This window comes from Meleagris gallopavo, chromosome 22, assembly GCF_905368555.1.
Source record: "Meleagris gallopavo chromosome 22, MGAL_WU_HG_1.1, whole genome shotgun sequence".
Classification (NCBI taxonomy): domain Eukaryota; kingdom Metazoa; phylum Chordata; class Aves; order Galliformes; family Phasianidae; genus Meleagris; species Meleagris gallopavo.
In genome coordinates this window covers 13383706-13411396 of record NC_139425.1, presented here as the reverse complement: position 1 = coordinate 13411396, position 27691 = coordinate 13383706, and the positions used below count along the sequence as shown (strand labels likewise).

The window sequence follows — 27691 nt, the reverse complement described above, 5'->3', positions numbered from 1 at the left end:
AAGAGAAGCCAGACATGATGTGTACCTTTCCATACTCTATTTTGGGATTTTAAGATCCTATTTCTTTCAGTTGAAAGATTTTTCTTAAACTTTACTTTTGCATAACTCTTATAATATTAACATGGCCAGACACGGGCTGGTCTGTGACCTGAGGAAATGCAAAGCACTTCGGCAGATAAACAAATAACATCATTCAGAAAACAAGGAGACTTTTCTTGTTCGGTTTTTGCTGTTACGATTGGATTTCTAAACAAAATGGAAATTTGTGGTATGATTAAAATCATCAGCTCACCTTTGCATAAACAAAATTCCTCTATTCTGCACTCCATCCATAGATCAAGAGCAGTCAAATTTGGGAGAAGGGGTAGTTAATTGCCATTTTCAGAATGGCACATGCAACTCCACGTGCAAAACACAAGTAGATGTGCCATTAGCAGCTGTGTATGGGCAGCCCAGTCACCCGCTCAAACAATTCCTGAGGCAGTACTGGCAGCTGCAGACGCTGAGAGCACGCATCGGGCACTTGAGAGAAGGCATTATTTTTCCTGAATCATTCTGAATTATTTTCTGAATGTATTTCTGAATTATTTCAGAACTCGGATCTTATAAACAGAGGAGGCAGACCTGAATACATAACGCTCACAGAGCAAGTTTGAAATTCAAGTCTAAATCAGTCCCTAACTCAGTGTGTTCAGATGAATCAAACCCCGCAGCTCCACAGTCTGCATAACCTCTGGCTACAGTGATTTAAAAACACAGGTTCACCTCTGCAGCACTGTGTAAATAGCAAATCTCTTTGCAAAGCAAAGCCTGCAGCACTGCTTGCTTACGCTGTCTGGGAACGGAGTGATACATTGACAGCAGTCAGCAAGGTGAATTCCTTAAAGATTCTGTAGGTGCTCAGCCACAGGTACAACGTATGCATACAAACAGGGAATTCAGAGAAACCTTTGGAACTCAGATTTTTGAATATTGCACGTATTTACTTGAATTTAAATATTACTGCAGTTTATATAAAACCATATTATTATCAGGAAGTAGGAAGGGCAGATAGGGAGATAACTGTTCTTAAACAGGGACTCCAAAGCAGCCAGGAGCAGTGACATGCCAGTCCCTACAGGCAGTAACTACAGTGAGCACTCATCCCTGCCACGCTGTGCCTCACTGCAGGGCTTGCCAACCTCTCCGCAATTAGCACTAACTCCTCTCATCAGCTACAAGATCTTGGTTTCTGCTAATGTTGAAAGTTTCTGCATTTGCTTTTTTCATTCTTCAGGACTTCAAGTTGCACATCTACAAGCCAAATACCTGGCCTGCAAGCAAACAGCGATGGGCTTTGCCAGACAGCAGCAGGAGCACCTGCAAGTCTTAAAGGCATCTCTGGAGAGCCCTTTGAGGACCTGCGTGATGCAGGCTGCGTGATACAGACACTGATGGCCTTTGAGAGTCGAAGGGAATAATCTGTTTCCCACTCATCCGAACAGAGCTTTGCTTGTCAAGAATTGAGGCCTTTCTCTCCTGGGGGATATAAAGCTACACATCTTTAAAGATGATTTTGCACATCTTCCTGTCTAGACAACGCAAGCTACTGCCAGGAGGAGAGGATAAAATTGGGGAATAAGGACATCGAGCCTAGTGAATTAATTTGTTTGAAATAAATCAGCTCTTCTGCTTGTTTCAGCTCACTGTAACACAAGGCTCAGTCTATTAACTGCTGCATTCTACTTGCTATCTCCTGGTGGAAGTCATTTCAGCTTCCCACTGAAAGGGGTGTGCATGTGTGTGGCCGTGGTGATTCAGAGGGGCCACCATCAGGCGTTGGTGGAAAATGGGAAAACAGAGCTCAACCGGCAGCGCTTAATTAGAAGCAAATAGAAAGCCGCGTGAGAAATCGCTTCCTCCTACTGCTTCCCTTTTCCTGCTGTACACGAGGAGATAAGAAAGCACTCACAGGATCGCCCCTGGGCGCACACAGGGCAGCATGCAGGCTCAGTGCCGGCTGCCTGAGGAAGGAGCCTCACTCCCCCAACTCCCACCTTCCTCCTGAAGCAGCCAGAGGCTGCGGAGCTAAGCCTGTGCCCTGAGGGCTCTGACACCAGAAATTATTTCCCTGCTCACACTGCATCTGCCTGGAGGCTGCTTTCCACGCCAGCAAGCATCTTAGGACAACGTGCAGCAGAGCAGAGGAAGATGTGCTTGTCTGAACAGACCCTGCTTGCCACAGCTCTTCCGCAGTGCCTGGTCAGTTTGTTTCCTGGTTGAAGGAACTTTGTGTTTTGGATTTGATCGTTAATTCCCATCATTAATACTCTCTAGCTGCGACACTTCCAAGGATTCTTTAGGGAGCCTTTATTCAACAATATTCTGACCAAGATGGAAAAGCGTGCTGTCTCAGGGAGAGCACCATACCAAATAGCTGTCAGTAATTAACAAAAGACCTCCTCCAGACACCATACCACGTAGCAGCTTGCTCGTCTGCCTTCATTACAGCTGACATTGAGCAATAAAGTTGAAACTTGTCACGTTTCTGTTCAATTTGATGTACTTGGCACATAGCAAAAGAACAGAAACCATAAGGAAATTTCCAAGGACTGAATCTCATTTGTGCTGCTCCTCACCATAAATGACAACCAGGCTCCCAATATGTAACTGGGCTTACCAGGATTTAAAATAGAAGTCCAGGGCAGAAAAGACAGGAGGAAGCAACTGAGGGTCAAAGCAGGCTTTAGTTCCTCACTGCCTCAACACAGGCCATTCTGTAACTCAGGCAGGTTGTTGCTTCTCTGTGCCTCAGCTTTGCTACCCCTCACTCAGCACATCACCTTTCATTGGGACAGACTCAGCTTAATGACTTTAAGCAACAGAGAATGTGGTTCATGTTCTGGTAAATTTTCTCAGTAGCTAATCACCCTCACTGTCATCAAGTAGTTCTCTTTTTGCATTAGCAAATGCACGAGTCAGCTCTTCCTCTAATTTTGGCTTATTAAGTACTGTATTTGATATTCCCTATTATTCAGTCCAGTTCTGCCAACAGAAGCCAATTTCAGACCCGTCCATGTTTTCCTACCTCGCCTCTAAATTATCTAGAACTTTCATTTTCTCAGTGGCTCCAGTGAACTTTCAGATAGATCCCAAGGTACAGTCATGCTACCAGTATATACCAGGACAGTGTGAGGGTACCAACTCATCTGCCCTTGCATTTGATGGGATATTCATTTTGAAGAGAGTTTCCCAGAGTTATCTAAAACCAAGCTCTGCATTCTCAGAAGCGCACAGCAATCCCTGCGATAGCAAGTGTGACCACAGTAAATGGATGCACGAACCAACAGCTCAGCACTCATACAGTCATCACAGTTGTGCAAACAAGCTCAGTAATCCTGCAGGTAAATTAGGCATGAAACACACAATTTGTCATACATGGTGATTTGGGGGCAGAATCCTCAAGGTCCAACAGCAGCCAGGAGCCTGTGCAAGGCTTCCCTTTGCTACAAGAAGGAAGCGAAGGCGACAAGAGCACAGAGAAGCATGGCACAGCACAAGCCAGCCTTGCTGCACGCGCCCAACACAGCCTGCAGAGGCCAAATTCTACAGAAGTACAAGCACCAGCACCCAGCTTCATCCCAGAGCTCCAACTTCCCCTTCTCTGAGCAGGAGGACAGGCAGAGAAGGCCAAACTCAGCTACCTCCGTGTGCTCCCTGCACAGAATCCATCCAGCCCTGCTTGTGGGAGGGTAAATTACGATAGCAAGCTGTGATTTGGCTTTGAGTTTCCATCAAAGGCTCTGGTTTCACTAATAAGCAAAACAATTAGTTGACTGTTGGAAGTCACACACATTTACAAGCCAGAACCCCATGGGAAGCCTAGACTAGAAAACAAAGTCTTCTTTGACTTGGAAACCACAAGAAAACACATAGGGCAAAATTCAAATATAAAAGGAAAGTGAACATACGTTTGTCATTGTAAAGCAGCTCCTGTGTGTTCCATTAACAACTCCACAATTACCGCTTCTTTTTAATAAATAAATAAATAAATAAATAAATAAAGAGGCAGTGAAAGTCACAACAGTTTTAAAAGTGACCACCCAGGGGAAGGCGGGCTGTGCTGCTGTGCCACTGCCATGCTGGGCCAGCACTGCTGCACCTGGGCAGCAGCACAGCACCGCATGAAGCTCAGTGCTCGATAATGCCTTTCATTGTGCTGCTACAGTCAAACCCTACTGAAGATGTAGTTGTGGCAGTGGGATGGAAGCTCATACCAGGTTACCCCTCTCCTCGGCTTCTGAAACGAGGCTGACGTGGACATTCCTGCGCCTGTTTGCCCGGCTGGAGGCTCCTGGGGCTCAGTCAGAGAAACCACCAACAGCTTTTGATGTTCTCTGTGCCGAGAACAGAGGAGGCTGAGGACCTGATCAGCTTTAAATAACTACAGCTCCCAGGTGATTTCAGGGCATTGGCAGCAGGCAGGGGCTCTGGTGTCAGACTGCCTGAGGTTCCTTCTGCTCCGAGGAGGAAATGGGGGAACAAGGTGGCCCAGGTGCTCCAGCCTGAAGCACAGATCCCATGCAATTTTCTCTCTCTCAGCCTTTCTGCTCACTTTAACCGACTGCCTTCAACTCAACCCTGACCCCAGCACTTAGCAGCAGGGGAAGCAGTCGCAGAGAGCTTGCCTCTGTGCCCACATGGGGTGAGGGCCCCGAGGAGGCAGAAGAAAGCCGCCTGGGGAACGTGCGCAGTGTCGCTGGGGTCTGCAGCACAGCAGGGCCCAAGTGTGGGACTGCCACTTCCTGGTGAGCACCCAGCCCACTGCAATGCTGCTACAAGGCAAGGGCATGCTCCCATCCTGTCCTCTGATGCCGCCCTCACAGATAAAACACCACAGCTCTCTGCAAAGGTTCCCGGTGCCCCTGAACGCGGGGTAGGTCCAGGCCATGCCAACCGTGGCCATGGCAGTCCGTACGGCTCAGGCTGTGCGCCATGAACCAGGTGCTGCCTTTATAAATCAGAGCCCCGGGAACAAGCGTGCTCGGATACTTCTGCAAATCGCAGTCTCAGATTGTGCTGAATTGACTGAATTATCTGATACTAGCAGTGGAAAATGGCAGCTTTGTAGATGAAAAACTTAATAACATGGGGAGAGTATGAGAAACTAAATGAGAGATGCAAAGAAGTTACTGACTGCTTCTGTGCTTGTTTTCATTCAGAAAGAATCGAGACTTTTGTAAAGATAAATTAGAGAAGCAATCTATCAGGGGAAGGCTTTGCCAAGATGGCAGTGAAAAACAAAATGTCAGAGTTAGGCACACTCCTTTGAGAAAATTACTACAAATTACTGTGCTGAAGAGCTGTGTAAAACACAGCTTCCCCACGGACTGCTTACAGCAAGCTAAGTCCAAAACACATGGGCAACTGGGAAAAAAAAAACTTAGAAACAAGTTTCTCAAACAGATTCTTAACAAAATAATATCTCTCGGCCTCTCTATGGACCGTGGGAGATGCACAATGGAAACTGACACCCTTTGTCACTGCTCTCAATTGCTTTAGGTGAATGCAGCAGTAAAGCACACATTTATCTATCTGACCACCTACAAGAACCTAAGTGTTTCAGAACACAACTATTTCTAATGAAGCAAGCACAGATCCAACTATCCAGAGCGCGTGGATAATGACCTGCACAAATCAACTGCTCATCTTCCTTTAAAGCTTTTCCTTCTCCTTTCTCTGGCCTTGAAGGAAGGACAAGGGCTCTACTTAGAACTCCCCGAAATATCACACAATTACCTATAACTTCAGTTCAATCACGAAAAAAGTCTGCCTTCATGCAAAGCAATGGGACAAATACAGAACTGCTGAGCTTTCTAAATTTTTATGGCTTTTAAGGGATCAGAGACTCTTCTTGACCACAGGGTGAAGCTCATTCATACCCAGCCTTTCCTATCAAATAGGTCATTTCTTTTTATCACCACCTTTGCTGAAGAATTGAAAATCTGTCTCCCTAAAGCACAGAGGTTCTTACTGCCACATTTTCCCACGTGCAAAGGAGAAAAACACCTATCTGGTGTTTTGGTATATGCGTGCAAGCTTCTGCTTTGTCCCTGCCACTCCGGATTTCCTTGCTGTTCTCAGTGATCTGACATCCAGGGGACACTTAGACTAGCAAAATGTTGGCATTCAACTTACATCTCTAAAAGGCTCAAGTTTCACTTTAGTTGACAGCAAGCTGTAGTTTCCTTCATAGAGTGATTCAGAACTGAACTGGGAGCCTTTACTTCTCCATGTCTCTAGATGATCTCTGAAGTTAGATGTTGTGAACATTAAATGGGATTAATGCCTTCTCTCTTCCTTCCCCAGGTAAACAAAGCAAATGGCCTCTTCTGCCTGGCCCATCTAAATTGTCACTTTGATAAATCGGACTCTTCTCCCGCCAAAGTTGGAGTGCACAACTGGTGCAGAGCACAAACTCTCGGGGCTAGACATGTGAAGAGGAGGAAGCAGCATCAGAAAGATAAACCACAAGATAAGGCCTGGAGGATGTGAGATCTGCTGCTTTGTATCTTCAGAGCACCCAAAAGAAGAAACTTGCATGCAAAATTAGTTTTCAAAAAATAAATATTGCAGACCAAGACAAAGTTGTGAAAACTAGCCTGCATTTCTTCCTCCAGAAGGCTCAGTTGCATAATGAGCCACACAAAGGGTTAATTTAACAGGAAATTACAAAAAATATATATTATATTTTAGAAAAAGTAATCAAAACAGATGAATAGCAACTTATCAAAAGCAGTGCAAAACACAGTAACACGAATGGGATGGTCATTCTTTCTATGAACACCATCACTGTGGTGGGGCTCAGGGACCCAGGGCACATTTGGCTTCTCAGTGGTAAGTCCAAAAGTTTAAGAGACGGTGCTGGACTTGAGAAGGTTGGCACGGAGGGATCTGAGTGCTCAAAAAACCCCCAACCAACCCAAGAGTGGTTGGTGTGCTCAATAATGACATCTCAAAAGCACGCCCAGGCCCCAGCGCCAGTCTGAAGGCTGCAATGGTGCAGCCCTGTCATCCCCAGGCAAGCACTGCATTTCTGCAACGGGGCTGAAAGCAGACACAGCTTGTTGAAAAGTAATGTAATTCAATTTCCTTGTGATTGGTTGCCTGAAATTCATGTGCACTTTGCACAGTGCTAGAAATCTCTTCTGGTTCATTTTGTCTGTGGCTGTAATATTGGAATCTGACTGGAACACAAAAGTTAAAATGCACTGAGGGGGAAGAAGGAAAAAAGCCTTGAAGCCAAATAACTTACGACATGAAAGCTTTGGATTTTACTAGCCTTCATGAGTTTCAGATGTCATAAACCGCACAGGTGCAACTATCTCAGTGCTCCGTACCCATATGAACTCTGTTACATTCAAGTGAACAGAGATCCAACAAATACTTCCAGGTTTATAATAAGCCTTCATAAAGAAACTGTCCATATTTCCCCCATATGCAGACACAGCTGTGCGGAGGCACATCTGCTTGGGAGACTTTAACAGGGATCTTTGATTTCACAGTTTAAGATCCTTAAGCTTGATGGCAAATTATGTTAAAACTAGGAATATCAGTTCCTGTCTCCAACAGAAAATATAAATCCCCTTTGATTAATATTGATTACAGGAAGGAAACAAAACACTTGTATTTACCCATGTGACAAGAAACTCATTCACTGCAATAAACACCCAGAGGTTAGGAACATCTTGGAAAGGTAAATGATATTGCTTGTAAGCAACTGAGAAACAACCGAGTGCTGACTGCATATACAGTTCACACATCCACGGAGCTGCCAACACACCACGGTGTGTTATGAGCTTGTCAGATTTATAAATTAAAAGGAATCTTGTCTATTAAGTTATGGCAAATCTGATGGTGATATGGTGATTGCTATTTATTATCATGCTGTACCCTTAAGTATCCAGTTTACATACACAAGTCCAGCTCAACCAAAGCAAACGCATTCATTGATTTAACAATTTATGGCTTGATTTTAAAAGGGGCTGAGCCTGCAGGGTAATATTTAACATATCTTTGAAGTCAAGCACAATTCAACCCTGTGAAATTACTAGTATTAATCACATGCGTAGAACTGAGCAGAAACATCAGCATTTTCCTGGCCTGGGCTTCCTGTAGCAAGTCATGAGTGCAATGGAAACAGCTGTAAAATAGACCCAACTTTGCTTATTGAAAACTGTAGCTGTAGCTGAGTCAGACAAGTGCCATACAGTTACCAGCAGTATCACACCAATACATTGCAACCCTGACCAAAAGCTGGCTTTCCTTCCTGAAGGATACTGCCTGAAATGAGCAGGAAACAAGAGAAAAGCCTGATGTGGCCCCAAACGGCTACAGTCCAGCTACTCAGCCATTTCTTTACCACAGACTTTGCACAGTGAAGAAGCCCTTCCATGGATCAGCTGCAGGCTAAATTTGGTTACCCTCATCCCTATCAGCCTGGATTTGGTTTGCTGATTTCTCACAAGCATGGGTAAGGACCAGAACCAGAATTTTTAATAGCCCTACAAGCAAAATCTCAGAGACAGAAAATTTTGTGCCTGTACAGAAATCAGCCCAATTCAGGAGGGAGCTCCTGCTTAAACTCATTCATCCTTTCTCTGTAGAGTTGCAAAGCTGGTCAACACATCCTCTCTATAGCCAAAGTCTTAAAGAGGGCAAATGTTTTCTTCAGCTCATCCCCACTGCTATGTAATTCTGATGCCCTCCTGTCTCCTTATCACACCACAATTACATCTGGTACCATTTCCTATTGGTGTCACATATCCAGAACAAAAAGGAGGCAGCAAGTTACCATAGATGATGAGCAAAACTATCGGTAAGTTACGTATAAAGCAGGCGCTAGACTGAAAATAATGTAATGAGTGCTTGAATCACACACAAATCAGGTGATGTTCTCTGACCTGCATTTCATGGGAACTTGTTCTGCAGGAATCCGGGGCATCAAGGCTCTGAAACATTCATCCACAGTACTGCAAATCTAACATAATCTGTTATTGATTTCAAATCTCAGCTTGGTTGGTCTCTGAGCTTGAAAGCCAAACATGATATCTTTATATCTTGAGCATCTCAAAAAACCCCATCCAACAGAGAGCCTGTTTTCAAAGTAAAATGGGCTCAGTTGGAATTTAGGTCATCTAGATATCTTATGACAGAGCTGGATCACAGGAATTCAACGTTTAGCCCAGAAAAAGTGGCAAATATTTTTGTTCAGTTTCTGAGATTTCATAAGCCAATCCAAACCAACTTCTCAAACTTCCTCGCCACCGTCAACTTCAGGCATTTCATGCACATCCACAATCACACACAGAGCCACGAGCTCCCTGTTTCCGGGTCAGCACCCGGCACAACTTTCCCCAATAAGCCAGCTCATTTTTCCCCATGCATTTCCTCTCCAGTCCTTACCTGGACCACAGGATGGCCTCCAGTCGGGGCCTTCACGGCCCCTCGGCTCCCCTCTGTCTCGTAGTGCGCGCGGTGGTGGGGCTTGGGCTGCACCTCGATGCGCAGCTCGTAGGAGCCGGACTGGCTGGAGAGCGGCCACTCGAGGGGCGGCAGAGACTGGACAGGTAAGCTGGGCACAAGAGACAGGCAAGTTGAAGCTTCCAGCACTTTACTTCTCAAAACCCTGATACATTTGCCCATCAAAGACCCCACCAGAGCTGCTTCCACTTTTTATACAGTTAGGCAAACTAACGTGAATTTTTTGCATGGCGTGGTACCAATGAATCACTTCAACAATGTTTCTTCCAAACCCATATCTTTCATCCCTCGCAGTCATAATGAATTGGACTCTCATCAACCTTTGCTGTCCCTAAGCACATAGCTCTGCTTTACAGCAGGATCTGCCCAGGGAAACACTCCCTAAGGATCACCGTGCACGGGATAGGGCATCACACCATCGGAGAACCCACAACCATGAGAAGCATTACATACCTGCAGATAGGTATTGCTGGCATCAGTTGCTTTGTCCAGGACGGAGGAACCAACAAAATCGATTCTGGCGCTGAGTTTCTCCTGTCCTCCTGCTCGCAGGGCCCGTGGAAGTCAACAGTCTGAAAGACGTGGCACGGAATGCTGTTTTTGTGGGATGGCATTGATGAAGGGTCAGGGCTGGTTTTCCAAATTTTGGTGGGAACACCACAGGAAGGATCTGTAGGAAGGCTGTTCATAGCATCCATGGAAAGTGGAGCGCTGGACAACTGCGTGTAAGTAAGCGTAGAGCTGTCTTCCCTCAGGGGGATGCGTGGAGAGGACTGTGGAGAGGGGGTCCTTGACTGTCGTGGAGAGGTGGAAGGCTGCTGAGTGCAAGAGTACCTCCGTTTTGCACCTGGTGATGAAGACCTTGAGTTGGGACGTGGTGATGGTGAATGCTGTCCCAAGCAGGTTTCCTCCGTGATGCTTGTTCGTGGTGACATTATTGGAGAGGTTCTAGGAGAATAATGAGTATGGATGTTTTGAAACTGCGGACAAAGGTCATCACTAGGACCATTATTTGGTGAAACACATGGTGATGTGCAAGGAGATAAATTTGTCTCTGAAATGAAACTTGCAGAAGAGCCGCTACTAGCTGGGCTCAGACACAGTGGTTCTCTGTAGCCCTCAAAGCCAGGGACAGGCAGGGTAACCCTTGGGCTAGTGGTAGCTGAGTTTGACTGATGTTCTACCAAAAGAACATTTGTGTCTCTGCTGCGGAAGGGACCCCCTGAATTAATCAGTTCAGGATATGAAGTAATTTCAATCCTAGGACTCGGAGCAGAGGCCCCTGCGGCGCTGGCAGGGTGTGTAGGTGCTGTCCCTATGCTATCTGGCTGTCCATATCTGCCCATGGGATCTGCAGAAAGGCTAGGAAAAGGCAGGGGGCATGGCTTGAGGCCACAGTCCAAGACATCATGAGCGTATGCAACTCCAGAGGGTGGGCTGTTGGTTTTATGTGGAGTCGGTTCTTCTGGAAAAAGAAGGGTCTCTTTAAGACTATAAATATTATTACAGAAGCTGAGCAATCACGGATTAAAAATATGCATATTTATATACTGCTTGTGATCAGATATTAGGTAAATATTTGTTTAATTATTTTTAACTGCAATTAATACTTGTGAAAAGTACTGGATTAACAGCCAGGGAAGCTCGAGAGCAGATGAGACACGGACAGAAGCACTGCCAGCATCTCCACGCTGCCCTGTGGGCTCCCACGACCCAAGCCCTGAGCTAGAGGGGTCACCTGGAGGGCACACAGCACATCAGCTTCTCTGCTGGCCTTCCTATTCATTTGGACAACTATACCCATTAGCACCAATTGGGGCGTTGTGATTCTGGTCAACTTTTATCAGCTATGAGCTGGAGCAAGACCATCGCATCGTGAAACCTCTTCCAAGTAAGCCCACATAAAACCAAAATGTTGAGCAACAGCTTTCAATGGAGAGAAAAATTTCTTACACATCAAATCCCAGCGCAAACAAAAAAAAAAAAAAAAAAAAAAAAAAAGGCTTCATGAAACCAATGCTGAATTCAAGTTCTTAAAATAAAAAGCCACTTGTTTGGGTCCATATCACCCCAATGAGTTTTGGTGACAAGTTTAGCACAAGAAAGCACCGGATGATCAGAAATCAGTATCAGCCACACAAGGAGTGCCTCACTGAAGTATTCAAATAACAGCTCCAACATCTCCACCTCCCACCCTACACCAGGAACATTTCCCATGAGCAGTACATTGCATGCAGAGCCAGGTCGGAGACAACTGCACTTTGTGCAAAAGCTGAGAAGCCCATAGTGATGCTTCCACACTCAGCGACTGTGACTTAATTTCAGGAGTTTTCTGTTAGTTTTCACTACTGAATTCTTCTGAACGCGAAAGCAAAACCCTCCACAGATGGGTTTGTAGTGAATGTAAGGAAAAGTTCAAAGCCACCTTTACTTTTTGATGATGAACTCCATTTTCTCCTCCAAAGTGATGGCATTTCCCAAGTACGGGACTCATCAGCTCTGGGAGGAACTTATGGTAAAATTAACTCAGCCTGAAGAGTGTGCAAATGAAGACAGAGCCTCAGCACGGACTGCTGCTGCTTTTTGTGCTGAATGCTTTGTACAACCTGGAGAAAACTCCGTTTAAGGAGTAATTTCACAAGAACTGCTGAGCATAGTGTTTATTGAAAAACACCAACCAGCCAACCAACCACAGCCACACAAAGAATCTACATGGGACAGAACCAGAGACGACTGGGAAGTCCAGTTTGCAGAGCTTTAAGGTTCCCTCTGGCACTTAATCCTGGCCCATCGCTCTTGGGGGGGTAGGGAAAAAGCAGCGACTAGCTGAACTTGGAGCAGCATGCTTCTTTGCACCTTATCTCGTGGGAATTCACGTGTCACTCACATCACCCAGATTCTGTTGCATCATACTCAGATATTGGTGTGGCTCACCCCCCTTAGGGCTCAGTAGAGCAGCACACCTCTTGGCAGACACAAAGACATCACTCCCACTGCTTTCAGAAGAATAATTCAGATTTAAATTGGTGCAATAAAGCAAAATTAGCACCAAACAGAGCGAGGCTTGAAATGAGATTCACATCACCATCGGTACTCGAAGCTTCAGCCAAAGATCAGGGCTGCCCCACTCCCCACAGCTCCAGCAGCAGCTGCCCCACACATCCGCTCCTTATCTGTGCCACGGCTGCTGGGCAACACGCGGCAGGGACAGCACTGCAGCTCCTCACAGCTCATGCCAAGCACTGAAGCTGGTGTGTTGAGATTGGCACCGGGGGGTGTGGGGAAAGCAGCAAGAAAAATTTCATGTGCACGTGTAATTTTAAGGTCTCGCAAACAACTCCCCCTCTTTCTGTTCATTGAAAGTCAGCCTTCAGATGACTTTAGTTTTGCCTTTCACTGAAATACTGTGTCTAAATGAGCACTTTCACCATTCATATTCACCCTCCCAAGGAAGATCCACGCTCCAGATGTCAATAACCCCACTTAAGCACACCAACAAGCTGCAACACGACCGTGCCTCCACATGGCATTGCTCACAGCACTGCAGCGCTTCGTGGCCACGCAAAGCCAGATTGCTCACACTGCTAGCAGGGAGAGAGCACAGCAGGCACCCTGTGCCAAGCAGACAACACCCACAGCCTTCCTCAGAGCAAAAACATTTCTCTACCCCCCGCCCCACCATCAAGTTATCAGTACAGCAGGCAGCAGCACTGGGATGGGACTGGGCTGCAGACAGCAGCAGGGCTGCATGGGGCTGAGGCTCAGCACCGGGGCTCCGGTCCCCGCAGGATGAAGGTTTTTTGGGAGAGTCCCAGGCCCTGCGTGCCTTCATTGCTGTGGCGAAGTCACTGTCCCAGGCACTGCTGCCCACGCCTGTGATGCTACAGCGCAACACTCTGACTTCACCGGGAGGGAAAAGGGGCGGCTGGGCAAAGCAGCAAGCGCTGCATTCCAGAAACAGAATTCTGCCTCTGAAATCAGTAGTTTTTGTTTGTGTCGCAGCAGGAGCAGGGCTGGCTGCTCAGCTCACTGCCAAGGCACTGAGCAGCCTGAGCTGTGGGACCCACGTGCAAACACCACAGGGCTTGTTCTTCCAAACAGTATCAGGGAGAGAGAAAACGGGGTGTAGGGAAAGGTTCCCCCTCTGCCGCACCAGCAAGAACGTGCAGCAGCCCGGGGAGGCAGCAGTGCCCGTGCATCTCCACGAGGTGGGGAGGAAAAGCTGCCCCCAGGAGCAGAGGGCAGCAAACCCCTGCCCAGAGGTGGCAGGCAGCAGGAGGTAAGGGGCCACTGCATCCCCTCTAAGAGGGCTGTTGGGACCAAGACCTAACAGTGGCGTTTTTCAAGAACCAAAGTAGCTTTAAAACCATCATGCGGAAACTCTGAAGGTGCAGCTTTGCACCCGGGTTCTGTCATCTCCAAGGATTCATCCGTTCCTGCATCCCAGCATACAGACCAGGCTCCTCCTGCAGACAGCTTTTTGACCACAGCTGGACAGACGTCACAGGGAGCGACCCAGCTCCTGCGGCACCTCCACGCCACACGCGTTATTACAGTGCTTCCCCACCTCCCCTCCCCTGGGCACTTCTCAGCCTTTGCTTTTGCTGCTGAATCACCCATTGATTCACCAACAAAACGTCCTCGTTTGAAAGGGAGTTTAAAGAAAGCTTCACATCCAAGCAACACCGCACCTTTTCACACCCCGTCAGCTTCAGTGAGAGCTGTCAGCAAACTCCGTCACGCTCCCTCTGGACCCCCAAGGCTCAGTAAGTCCCAGCCCCGCTCGGGATGCTCCAAGCCCCCCAGCGCTGCACCCACGCTGACATTCCATAGCTGCCGCTCTGCCTCGCAGTCTTTACGCACTGTTCAAAAGACGATCTTTCCTCCTCTCACAATAGCAAAGGGAAGCAGGGCTCTGCACGTTCCCATGCAATACAATAAACAGCACACCAGACGCTGCAGACACACGACTGCTACCAGCAGCTCAACTACCCAGCACGTGGCCCCGCAGTTCCCCAGGTGCTCTCATCAGATGCAATTAACAAGGAGAGTTAAAACACGGGTGGAAAAGATCAACGGACTGAAGTTCCGAAGGATTTCACCTTTTCACACGCAGTGCTGGGACCTGCTGGCCCCGAGGCATTTTTGAGTCCCGTGTGTGTGGATTCGGGGTGGCAGCGGCCCACTCTCTGCTACTTTTTTAAAACAAGGCAGCAGTCTCTAAGCCATTCTGTCAGCCAAATACGACCTTCCCAATTAGCATGAAACCAAGGATTAACAGATCATCAGAGCAACTGCGTTCCACGATGGGTTTACACAAACCATCACCTAACAAAAGCTGAGGATAGCAGCTGTGTGCGGGAGGGGGAGCTCAGGGGAGAAGCACAGCTTTGTCCTCATCCATTTGCAGCAGCGCATCTTCTGTGATTTAAATGGAGTTACTTATTTGTAAGAGAGTCCAAAAGTTTTTAAGCTGCGTATTGTCACTGCAAAGGGCCAGTGCCAAGCTCGTGGCGGTTTTCAAAAGCTGAGCATTCTGCTATTTACACTGACTGCTTGGAAGCTCGAAGTGAAAGTTGGTTTCCTGAGTGAAATCTGGCATTCTCTGCTGCATGTGCATATTTGTTTCCTTACTGTAGGGCTGCTGCAGAACACTGCGTCCTGTGTTACCGAGCCAGGTGCACACCGAGCTGCAAGCCCTTCTTCCCCTTCTGGTAGCTTTGTACTGGGGAGGAAAGGAAGGACTACCCGGGCTGTGACGCCTACCAGAGGTGGCAATAGCCCTGGATCTGTCTATGCACAAAGAAACATTTAGAAGAACAGTAACGTTTACAAACGTTCCCTGCTTCCCCTCGCTATAGGGTACGCACACAGCCGCTTCCTCGTAGATCCTTAATGCAACATGTAACAGCAGTGCTGCTGAGCTACAGGCAGGGCTCCGTCCTGGGAGGAAAACTTCCAGCTGCTGCTCTCACCTGTTGCCGTGGAACCTGATTATAAGGCGGGTTTTGTTTGCATTTTAAATTTCAAAACACCACTCAAAGGATCACTCCACAGTAACCTCAGGTGTAACAAACGACACACGAGTTTAACTCTCATCCTGTGCATCATCCCATCCACCGTGAGCACAGACCAAAAATACAAGAACTGACCCAGAGTGGCAGTCTGGCTTTTCACTTCTGTGCCTCTCTTAGCAGAGAGACAGCATGGGAGTGCTGCACAGCAATATGCAGAACATCCATCAGAACGTGTTCATGTGGGAACCCCGTGTGCAGGAGCAAGCTCAAGCTCTCCTCAGCTCTGCTGTGCCTCTCGCTGGGAGCTGGAACCTGCCTGCATGCTCTGAGGAACACTCAGCACCTCTCAAGATTGAAATAAGATAAACCTTGGGATGCCACCAGCAGTACCTCCACGTGTCTCTTGGAAGGAAGCGAATCTAATAGGTTCTCTGACAAGACAGAAAGCATCTTCCTTGCCCACGTGAAACCACGAGTCCTTGGCAGCCAGGAGAGCCGCCCCGCAGCTCCAGCACCACGTCCATCCCTGTCCCCATCCCTGTCCCCATCCCCGTCCCGCCTGCCTGGGGAGCGCAGATGTCTAAACCGCATCTGGCAAGGATGGGAAAAGGCACATGGAAAATGGCACTGGGTACAAGGCTCCTGCTTATGGAAACAGCTGGCTTAATGAGGAATATCTAATATTAATAATATTGACCGTAGGGTTTTTATTGACTCTTTTTCCCCTGTTGCTTTTATAGCAGTCCCTGTTCCTGTTGTCTCAGGCACACATAAGCACTCCTGAATGCCAGCGGCTTTCAGTAAGAATATTTCTGGCATTCCCACGACAACAAGTTGTGATACAGATCCTACTTTTAAAACATAAGCTTAAGCGAATACTATCAAATCACAGCCTTTGAAAACATTCACCAGAAATGCTTTTTTCTCCCAGCCCACTCCTAGAGCCTCACGGTTGCTGTTGTTTCTTTAAAAAAAAGACTTTGTGCGTGTTTGCAGAGATTTGTTATTGCAGGAGCTGCGAGGTGGGTGGAGCTGCCCAGACTCGGAGGAAACCGGGGCCGCTCAGACGGGCTCTGAATGCAGACTGCAGCACTGAGATCCTCAGACACTCCTATGGTTTTGGTTCCATTTTGAATCCTCCACAGAAAGGACTTGTTTTTGCAACTGCAGTTCAGATGAGGCCAGAATCTCACATGAACAAGGAGCATCATTTACCACCAGCATGTGGACAAAGCCCTTCCCCAAAATTTGAACATTTTCTGTTCTCGTGTAAACACGCTTTAATCTTTTGTACATGAAAGGTCACGGATGTATACTGGATTGCTTACAGACTTTGCCTGGTGCTTTTCAAAGCGAGAGAGAATGCTCTCCAGATTACAATGCTGGTATATACGGTTGTGGTTTTTTTGTTTTGTTTTTTTTTTAAATGCTAATGATTTCCATCTTTGGAACAAACAAAATTACTATTAATTATGGTTTCCAGTCATTCAGATGGGGAGAAAGCAGGCTCGAGAAGGAAGTTACTTCTACTCCAAGCATCCATTGCTCCGCATTTATGCGGTTGAGAAGATTAAAACTTTCTAACCCCCACCTCCGCACTACTGTGTGCTGTGGAACTTCCCACTTCATGCCCCATAGCAGGAATCTATACTGACGAAAGAAAAAAAGTTGTGAAAAAAAAAAAGAAAAAAAAAACAACAAAAGCCAGTATCTGAAGTTTTCACTGAAATTGAATGTACTTCCATTAAAATCTCCGACCTCTGTTCTTCCAATGGGAACATTGTGGATTTCTTTCAGTATGGTTTGATCTACATCGAACCTTGAAACAGCACTCAGCTTTGTACATCTGCTGCCATCACCCACCCTTCCCCAGCTGCCATGCTGGCACAGTCTGTTTTTGTGAACAGGTGAGCAAAGAGCACCTCCATAAGGACTCTCCATTTCACTAAGGACAGCCCAGCCAGGCCTAATGGCCTCCTTCCACAAACGCCCTCACGAAACACCTCCTCAGCTCTGCAGAACCACAACCAACATATCTTACAAACGACCTCCTGGCAATCCATCCCCCGGGTCCTGCCTCTTTTGGCTTCATCTGCTTCACACAGACTGTATTTCATGGGATAGGAAGTGCTACTTTTTAGAACCATTTAGAAAGCCAGGGAACACATCACAGTGCTGGTCGTACCACAGACTCGCATCAACTCGGGAAGCAGAACAGACTGACTTTTCTTGTTTTTAAGCTGAAGCGTACGGCGTTTGAACCCGGAGCAGGAGCTGCCTGCCCCCCGCCGCGCTCCTGCCCCGCGCCAGCTCCCAGCGCACCCGCCAGCACGATGACGACGCTCACAAGGAGACCAACCGAGCCGAGCGCTTCTGCTTCGTCTCTCACCGCTGGGCTCAAGTTCCCACGTGCACCACCTTTGTAACTAATCAGAAATCCATCCCCCAGCTGCTCGGTCACCCTGCAGGGCTCGGGGCAGCCACCGCCCGCCGGTGCCACCTGCGGCACCGCGCCGCGCTCCGGGCTCCTGCCCAGGGCTGAACCCGCGGGGGGACGGCAGCGCCTCGGGGATCCCCGAGCGGCCGCAGGCAGCGCCCGGCTCCGGCAGCGGGGCCCCGTCGGGGCGAGGCGGCTCCTCACCAACCTTCGATCGGCTTCAGGTAGTCGTAGTCGAAGAGGATAGAGAAATCAAACTCCTCCTGCGGGCTGCCGTCCCGGGCCGGGCCGGGGCCGGGGCAGTGCCCGGGGGTCCCGTCCTGCGGGTCGGGCTCCGCAGACTGCGCAGCGGCGCTCATCGCGGCCACCCCCGGCGGGCAGCGGCGGGGCGGGAGGCTCGTCCGACGCTGGCCTCCTGCGACAGGAGCCCGAAGGGTCGATGGGAACCGAAGGTATCCTTCCAAGTGCAAGTGGAGAAGAGTCAGGGAAAAAAAAAGGGAGGGGAGAAGAGAAAAGGGGCAAAAAAAGAACCAAAATAATAACGTCTTCTAGAAGTCGCTGAGGCCGGCTCCGCTGCCCCGACGGCGGTCGCACGCGAGGGGGATCGGGAGCCGAGCGGTGGCAGCTTCCTGCTCCCGAGCAGCCACCTGCCGCCCGGAGCCGCCCCCGGGGAGGAGGAGCCCTGCCCGGCCCGCACCGGCCCCGGGGAAAGGGTGGCTGCTGCGGGAGGATGCTGGAGGAGCTGGGGAAGTGAAACGAGAAAGGGAAGTGCAGGGCTGTGGGGGATGCCGATGGCCTCGCACAGTGCTGGGGGTGGCAGTGGTGTGGGGAACCTCGGGAAGTCTCACCGAGCTCCCACGGGGTGAGCCGCCCTCTGCGCTCTTACCCCACACTGAGCACGGCTTCGTGTCGTGCATGCAGCCTCTCCCATCCCCGCCATCAGGCCACGCTGGTGGGGCCTGCAGCAGCTCCAGGAGCTGCCCTTGCCTTCTCCAGGTGCATTGCATCCCATGGCTCGTGCTCCCTGATCTCTCTGCAAGGCAGCAGCAGGCAGTTTCTGGGCACATTTCCTCCTGCCTCTCTTAACTGGGACACCCATAGAAACACGAAGCTCACCCTGCATAAGGCCTCTGTTCTTTCCCTGCCCTGCTCACAAACAGCATTTCTCCAACTAGGTCCCATCACATTCCCCACTGACCACACTGCCAGCCACCCCACTGCCCGTCGGCCACCTCCGCCACACTGCCTCCATTCATCTGCACCTTCTGCAGGCACTGCCCTGCATGCTGGCCCTGCCTGCCAGCAGCCCGCAGCCCTCCAACAGCTGTTGCCACCAGCAGTGACTTCACCAGGAGATCCTAAATTTGTGGGTTGGCAGCATCTGTGGTCAGAGGACTTTGTTCCCTCGCTTACCTGTCCATACAGACCCCTTTACTGGTGTGCACATTGCTGTCACTGGATCCGTGGGTTTGAAAAATGCTCTCAGCCTGTGGGCAGAGCGGAGTGGCAAAGGCAGAGGGACCAAGATCATTAAAAAAGTGTGTTAGCATTCACTTCAACCTGTTTGTATTTGCTAAGCCTGTTAGCAGGTCAACATCAATTGCATTACAAATCTGACCCCAAGCTGTTGGCTAAACTCACTGAAAGCCTCTTACATGGCACACATCAACCGGGATCTCAGCATAGAATCACAGAATGCATCAATAGCATGTAGGCTTGTAACCTGTCGCCTTTATCAGTAATATGGCAGCCAAGGAATGACCTCCTCATCACACTGTTTTTCTCCATCCTTTGCCAGTTCAGAGCACCAGAACTGGACTTTTCCTACTATTTAAAATCAGTTCCTCTGCTGAGCTTCTGCAGAGCGCTCAGCAAGCCCCGTGCCAGCAGCTCCGGGATGCGTTAGGGGCACCTATTGGTGAGTGCAAACACTGCACGGCGCTCCCTGCTGTGGAGGGAAGGAAGGGCAACTGCAAGGGCACTGCTGTGGGAAATCAGGCCTTACTGACATTAACTCTTCACTTGAATGCGGTTAGGGGTAGGGGAAGCAGAGGGGCAGGTGGTCCCGCAGACCTGCTGCGCTGAGGTTTATTCTGAGACCTCTCCAGGAGGAGATGGTTAGCTGGAAATAGCAGGAACCCTACTGCTGTACTCTGTCTACACGTGCACACCTGGAGCGCGATTTAAATAGAGAGAAGCCATTATTCCATATTCACAGCCACCAGGTTAACGAGGGATGTCACTGCAATCAGTGCCATACTGAACTCAGCAGAGACTCAAAGAGCGATGGTTTTTGCTTTGCTCATGAATGTATGATATACCCAGTAACGCAACGGCATGCTCGCGTCACGCTGTCTGAACTTCCCCCACAGCAGCCAGGAGCAACAAGGAGTGGGGTTTCCGCATGCTCAGCGTGCAGCCGTGTGCACACACGTGAACGTGTGCAAGCAGTGTGCAAAGCCCGGGGCCGCGTGCATCTCCTGCGCCGTGTGCGGCTGCTCCCGCCCGCGTGGCTCCCCGCCTGCCGCGGGACTGCCGGCGTCCGCTGAAAAGGATCCAGTGTCTCTCTGCGGTTCAGCTGGAGACCACAGTTAAAGTCTACCTCATCTGCTGCGGCGATTCCTACTGCTACTCGAGTCACTCGTGCTCTGGAGTTCCTTACTGTCTGCTTCGGCCAGAAGCGGGCTGCGCTGCCGCCGGGTGCAGCCAGGGAAGCCCGCGCAGCCGGTGATTAGCGGTCATGGCTACTGGGACCCAGAGCTGGGCCCCCCCAGAAGGCTGCAGCTGGGCTGAGCTCCTGCCCTCAGGAACGTGCGCAGGGAGCGGCCCTGCGGGGAGCGTGGGCTGCTGCGTCTGAGGGCTCCGCTCGTTCCCCAGTGTTTAAATTTGAAGAACAAAATATATTAAATTGGCATATTTATTTATCTGTTCTGAAATGATGCTTACCATTTGCTGGAGCGCTAAGCTTTTATCATTGGCTGTTCTATGTGAAATTTGTAAGAAAAACCAAATATACTTGCTGATCTTGGCTTAGCTCTAAAGGGAGCTGTCAGCCTTCCAGCTCACAGCACATGGAGCCCGAGTGGATAACATCATTTATATTAGCCACAAAAAGAAAAGACACATACGATAACATTGGCCTTTCAAATTAAGATATGGATGACTGGCAGAGAGCATGGGGAAATGACCCCCTCTTCTGCTCAGTCTTTATCCGATCCTTTATCCCGTGTTTCCTAGCTCGTCTGCAACCCATTAAGAATGTAAAGTTTCGAAGTTATCCTTAGCTACTCCTAGAATTAGTAATACTCCACAAATGGAAAATGTACCTTTTGCTTTCCAAGAGGACCATGTCATGCGAAATAGCTTCGCTGCTAATTCATCGAATCATAAATTCTGACACTGGCCAGGAATTAGGGTGACAAGACAGCAATGAGAGAAGTGTTGGAGAAATGCAGGGATTAGCTCAGTTTGTAGGAGTCGGCTCTTCTGCCCAGCAGACAAGCTGACAGATGTCAGGGAGCTGCAGCCACCAGGCACACCGCTGCGTGGCTTCCCCTGCTCCCTCTGCGTGCACACAGGGCACGTGAGGACATCGGTCATATGGGAATAACAGCTCCCACAGGCTTCCAGTGCGCAGAGGTGTGAGTTATAATGCTGCACCCTGTGGGCTGTGCTGGAACTTACCAATGTGTTATTTTGAGCAGAAGTGGTCTAAATCCACAAAGTGCAGATCTGGCCTAAGTAGAAATACACAAAACCAACCATCAGTGGGTGCAAGCAGCTGCAGCACACAGATTGAGTGCCTGCTGCAGTTTTTGGAGACATCGGAGGACTGAGTTTAACTTAAACCCCAAACACGTTCTTAGGCCAACAGTTAGGAAAAGATGTTTGAGCTGTTACAGCTACACGGCTTACAAATACTACCCAGTGCACCATTAATAATTTGCAGTGAAGAAAAGGCAGGAAAACTACAAGGCTGAAGCAGTCTGTGGGCTCTTCCGCTCAATATGTGCACTCAGAAAAGGCATCCAGCCACTCCAAATCAAAGGAAAAACCCAAACAATGTGACAAATGCTTCCTAATACTTGTTTTCCATTAAGACTGGAGAGAAAGGCTAGAATGCGGCGTGCAAAGACCAGAAATACTACTTGCTTTCCCTAACTCCGTCTTTTCCACACTTCCTCCCCACAAAGCTCCTCCATCTTTGCTCCCTTCAGTTCTCTCACAAGCAGTGCAGCCCCCAGCCCCCACCAGGGCTCCCAGTGCCCACACTGGAGCTCCCGGACTCAGCACCAGCTCCCGGTTTTCTCTAACTCTCTCACATGAGCCAGAAAGGTGTTTCAAGGAGTTAAGCAAAATCTGTCCTTGGCAGCAGTAACAAAAATTGCAGCCACGTATACTTGCAGCAGCCTCCGCACAGAGCATAACTGGAAATACATTGTGTTGCCATTTCAGGGAACTGGAGAATGGAAGGACTCCTTTTCCACATAGTTGGACGAGAGCTTGCCCTTGGCAGCACTTTGCTTTCATAAACTTCAGAAGTATGTGAATGCTGGACTACCTGGGTACTTGGGGACGAGAAATCCAAAAACAAAGCTAAGAATACTTTTTAGTGTAATACAAACTATGATTTAAAAAGCGCTTAGCGTAACTCTCAATGTTTAAATCTACTGCAGATCTAATATGTGGCTTCCAAGTTTCAGTTTCTCCTTACAGTGTCCCATTGTATTCCCTGCACCGTAACGCGGGGCTCGGATGATGTTCCGAGCTGAAAAAAGACATAGACACCTCTCAGAACTGCACTGACTGCTAATTGTCGGTAGGACCACACGACGTGTAACCACATCTGCAGAACTGCAGCACGCTCCTATTAAACAGTTCTAAACAAAAAGAGGTAGGGAAGGGTTTATTAAAAATGCTGCGCTTCAGCAGCTGAAACTCAGAGAAAATACGAATCCGTGCTGTCTTAAAAACCAAAGAGTCCTGACGGTCCATGTGGCAAGCATCAGAAATTTAGCAGGCAACCAGGACTTGCACGTGGACTTTATCCAAGCGCTTTCAAATGAGCTCAGACTGCAGTGGATGAGCTGCTCAGCCTGAAGAGCAGGGAGTGCTGGGAGAGAAGAAGGAACGGGAGGCGGTGGAGGGGGGGAATATTCCAGCACTTCCTATAAGGGACGCACTTGCACGCACTACCATTCAATTTTGGGGTCAGGTTGAGTCAGAGATATTACCCCCCAATTTCAGGCTTACAGCGGTTTGGCAAGAAAGGACAATGGAAAAATTGCTCATATCTCCACGTTCCCATTAAGTTCTGTAGTCTGCTGTGCAAACCAAAGGAATGCGCGTATCATAGTTTAAAAAAATAGATTAAGCCAGTAGTGGAAAAGAAGCTCTAGGATATTATTATCCTTGGCTGTTTCCAAAAAATGAATGATGAAACATTTCAGTTAGAATATCTATTGGAATGTTATAAAAGAGTGCTCCAATTATGTCAGTGTCCCATCTGTGAATGCGATTTCTGCCCTGCAAGAGAGACTCGGAGGTGATTCACTGGCTGTGAGCTGCTGTAACCGTCTCGCCACGAGTGCTGGCCCGCAGGAAGGGGCTGCCTCGAGAGGCAGAGCAGCAGGAATGTGGGAAAACGGGATGACAGAGGGACTCAGTCACCTGATGAAAACCTCTGCTGTGTCCCTGTCCTGCTGACATTTGCAGAAGCTCAAGGGAGCACAGCCAGAGCAGCACCATCCTTTTGCAAACAGCCACGTACAGACTTCGTTCCCCACTCTGAGCCAGCTCTAATTGTAAAATGGGCTAGAGCCCAGAACTATTAACACTTTCTTACACACCCTACGTTAATGAAACTCCTGCGCTGTTTTGTGGGTGCAGGGATCCTCCCAGACCCAGAGCAAGATCCTGAAAGTGCCACGTGCTATTTATTCCCAGCAGTTTCAAGCAGCTGTATCCTTATGGACGGGTTGGGAGCAGAAATGACACAACGGTGAGTTGCTGTCAGAATCCACTCCCACCGCCGCTGTGCCGCTGACAGGAGCAGGAACTTTGCCTAAAGAGGAATAGGCACCCGGGCCCAGGAGTGCGACCCCAGAGCACCTCCGGGCTCTGCCGGGTGACTGCGCTGCTGCAGCGGCTGCCGTGCTCTCAGATATTTGATCTGGAAAACAACTCAGTGCTTTTTGTTTCGGTCTGTGACTGCAGGGCATTGCGGAGCAGTACTGCTGGGGAAAGTGGGGCCGCATGATAAAAGAAGAAATTGCGGCAGCTGCTGTCAGAGTGCTGCCTGGTAAGTGGCTAGCCTACAGCAGGTGAGAGCGTGACCATGCTTAGGAGTAAAAGGATCCCATCTTTCACCTTTCTTCTTTCTCTGCGGCAAAATAACTTCTCCGAGTTGTTGTGAGAGTGACTAAGAGTGGCTGAGGTGCTCGGGAGAGAGGGAGTTGTGGCCGGAGAAAACCGAGGACCCAGGAGACAAAGCGATGGCCTGATCCTAAGGCGGTGCAAAGCCCGTCAGCGCCTTTCCATTGGCTCTACCGAGTTCTCGGATGAGCCCTTTCGGCTGCGTGTGTTAATGAGTGTATTTTGGCAGGTGCCTGGGAGCTTGCTAAGGCAGGGAAAAAAAAGAAATAGCCGCTATTACGAGCCCTGCCAGCACAGCCCCGTGGCAGCGGCCGCGTCCCTCTCGCGCATCCCCGACCCCGCACGGGGCGGCCGCGGTGCTCAACGGGCACAGCCGGCGGCGGGGAGTGGAGCGGGACGGAATCGAAAATGGAACGAGTCCGCGGAAAAGCGCTTCCATCCTCCACCTCCTGCCCCCTAGCGCGGCTCCGCTATCAAAAATAGCGACTCACCTGCGCTCCCCTCCCCGCCCGGCCCTCGGGGCGCGGTGCCGAGCGGGCGGGGGGCTGCAGGACCGGGGGAGCAGCCAGCGCCCCGCGTTCCGTACGACAGCCGGGCTGCGGGGCCTTTCCCAGCGCGCAGCATCCTCCGCCCGGCTCCGCTCGGAGCTCCGGGTACGGCTGCGCCCGCGGTCGCGTTCCCTGACAGCCGCAGCCCCCGCAGGGCCGCCCCGCGTTCCTCCCCGCGTCCCCACGCACGGCCGCTCCCGGCGCCGCGCCCTCCCCCGGGGCCCGCAGCCGCACTCGCCGCTGCGGGGGAAGCCGGAGCGTGCCGCGGTGCCCCCGGCCTCCGCCCCGCCGGGAGAGGGGGGATCTCGGCGGCGGAAGCGGGCTGGCGGCTCGGGGACCGAGCGGACCCCGGCGCCGGCGCTGACAACGGCGCAGACTCCTCCTCTCGCCGCGCTTAACTCTTCCCTCCACCGGCACCGAGACGCCGCGGCGAGGCCGGGGAGCAGAGCGCTCCCCCCGTGAATCTCCGGAGCCCTCGGGCCGACTCGCCCCGATCGGGGCCGACCCCGGGGAGCTCCGAGCCCGCGTCCCCCCGCGTCCCTCCGCGTTCCCCGCCCGCGGCGCGGCCCGGAGCCGCCCGTCCGAGCGCAGCGCCGCCCCCGCCGACGGCGGACCCGGGGAAGCCGCCTGCGGAGCCCTGAGATCCAGCCCCGGGCAGGGGGCGGAAGGGTTAAGCGGCCCGGAGGTTTGACAGCGAGCCTCCTCGGGTGATGGCTTGGAAGAGGAGAGCCTCTCTGGCTGAGGTTTAAAGGAGGTTTCTCCAGACAGCTTTGTATCGCCTTCAAACCGAACCCAAACCCCGTCCGGTCCCTTCCTGCCACGACCCCCCACTGCCCACCCGGCCGCGCTGCCCGTGGCAGAACGGAGCGCCGGGGCCGCGGGGTGAGCAGCGCAGCTCTGGGAAGGGGAAAGGCACAGGGACACACAGCACACAGACACAGAACCCCAGCGAGACCCTACCTTGATCCATAGACCTCATGATGTGGTGGTAACGAAGGAGCCTGCAGGCAGTTTCTCTCTGCATCGGGAATTTAACTTAAAAAAAAAAAAAAAAAAAAAAAAAAAAAAAGTATCAGTTAAAAAAAGAAGAAGAAAGTCTTCTTTAAACCATGTTCGACCGGTGCTGCCCAGACAGAGGGAACCCCTCCTGTTTGCCTCCTCTGTAAGTGTTTGGAGGTGCTAAGAGGGATCCGAACTGGGCTGAGCTTGTTCCTGAAGTGAAGTCAGTTCTCTGCTCTGAGATGAGGGTTACTAGAGAGGGAAAGGCCACTTCCTTCCCTGCTCTGAGTGTTTATAGTCTTTGAATGCTGTAAAATAACGGGATTCCCTCACTGTTTCCTCCTGTTTATCCCAGTGCCATGGAAACCCCTGGATCGCCTCCATCTCCCAAACCGAGGGCTTTCCTGCAAACTTCACACTCAGGAATCCATGACGTCTCCCAGCTCCGAGCCAAGGCAGCTCTGCGGCTTTCTCAGTCTGCAGCACAAGCACTTAATTGTTGAGCAGAAAGCTAGAGAGCGAGAAAGAAAGAAATATGGATGATGTTAAAAATCCCAGTGTGTGCTTTTTAAACAAAACTTGCAGGCACTGCAAAGCCTTTCAAAGCAACGGGGCTTCTGTGCAGAAGTTTTCCTTCTTCCCAGCAGAGACGAGCTCAGGCTGCTGCTGCTTTTACCTTTGAATAAATCATTGAGAGAACTCGAGTCCCAAGCTCATATTTATGACTTTTAAATTTGCCAGCACTCTATTAATACCCATCAAGTCTTTCTTCATACAGAAGACGAAAAGAAAAAAGAAATAGGGGTTAATTTGTTTGGTGGCGTTTCACAGACCTCTCTGCTTCTATTTTTGGATCCATTTAGAAGAGAGAGGAGCAACCCCACAGCTTTCCATTGATACACGTGGAGCTCAGCAAGAAAGAAATAGCCAAGGAAGCCTCTGAAACCAAGACAACGCGGGTGTGTTTACACGTACTATGTATAAACAGGAAAATAAAGCGAAAGAAAACAGGAAAATAAAGTCAAAGATGTTGTGAGCCATGTGCTGCCTACAACATATAGTTTTCACTGCCACGTTAACGAGCATCTGCCTCTTCGTTCTGTGCTGGTGCAGTGCCTGCATGCGCCTGGGCTCGCGGGTGTTTCTCCCCAGAAGCGATCCTGAGCTCCCAAACAGACAGCACTGCTCAGCCCCACCGAGCCGTGCTGTGAGCCGGGGTGGCTGCCGGGGTCAGCTGGAGCCCTGGGCAGCAGCGGGGAGTGAGTCACTGCAGCGGGACTTGGCCGGCGCAGTGCAGAGGGCTGGCTGGCACCCGCGCGCCGTTTCCATTTTTCACTCTCTGAGTCCCAAAATCGACTCGAAGGAGGTATCACAATCAAACTTTCTGCTTCTCTAGTTTGTTGTCTTGCAGGCTAGCAACTGCAGGCAGGCCAGAGAAACTCAGCGCACCTCACTTTCCTAGCCTTTGTCATTTTTGGATGTGCAGGGGCGGAAATACTTTCCCCAGCTCCGCACTCTGTAAATGCAGTGTGCTGCCACTGAACACGGAGGGTGCTGGGGAGTGCCGTCCCACCGACCAGTCACCCCATGGGGCCGAGCATCCCTCCTGCACACACACCTGAGGCTCCCAGGGAGACCTTTCCTCTTCCCCCTGCAGAGGATAAGCCCATCGCCCCACTGCTCTCTGAGCACCAATGTCTTTGCAAGTCACCCCTTTGGGCTGCAACCTGGAATGTTTCTCTTCACAGCCCACCCTGCACACCAAAGGCACCGCTGAGCACAGGGTGCAGGAT

At 50.1% G+C, this 27691-nt stretch overlaps 1 protein-coding gene and 1 long non-coding RNA gene across 7 annotated transcripts in view; one reads left to right on the top strand and one right to left on the bottom strand.

The window, feature by feature from the left end:
- The window catches only part of NFATC2 (nuclear factor of activated T cells 2), an 88085-nt gene extending 61830 nt beyond the window's left edge, over window positions 1-26255 (bottom strand). For 2 of the 6 annotated variants that reach the window (XM_085241251.1, XM_085241249.1), the window contains exons 1-3: window positions 18185-18582; window positions 9976-10987; window positions 9445-9613 (exon numbers count right to left, since the gene is read on the bottom strand). In XM_085241251.1, the coding sequence (XP_085097377.1) occupies window positions 9445-9613; window positions 9976-10987; window positions 18185-18335 (1332 nt within the window). In that variant the 5' untranslated portion in view covers window positions 18336-18582. Of the gene's footprint in view, window positions 1-9444; window positions 9614-9975; window positions 10988-18184; window positions 18583-25859 lie in introns of those variants that run through there. The other 4 variants (XM_085241252.1, XM_085241254.1, XM_085241250.1 and 1 more) reach the window with 4 other exon arrangements.
- On the top strand, window positions 23646-26940 carry LOC146542991 (uncharacterized). Its single transcript, XR_014887663.1, has 2 exons — window positions 23646-24277; window positions 26254-26940. It is a non-coding gene; the product is annotated as an uncharacterized LOC146542991 (long non-coding RNA).
- The last annotated feature ends 751 nt before the right edge of the window (window positions 26941-27691 follow it).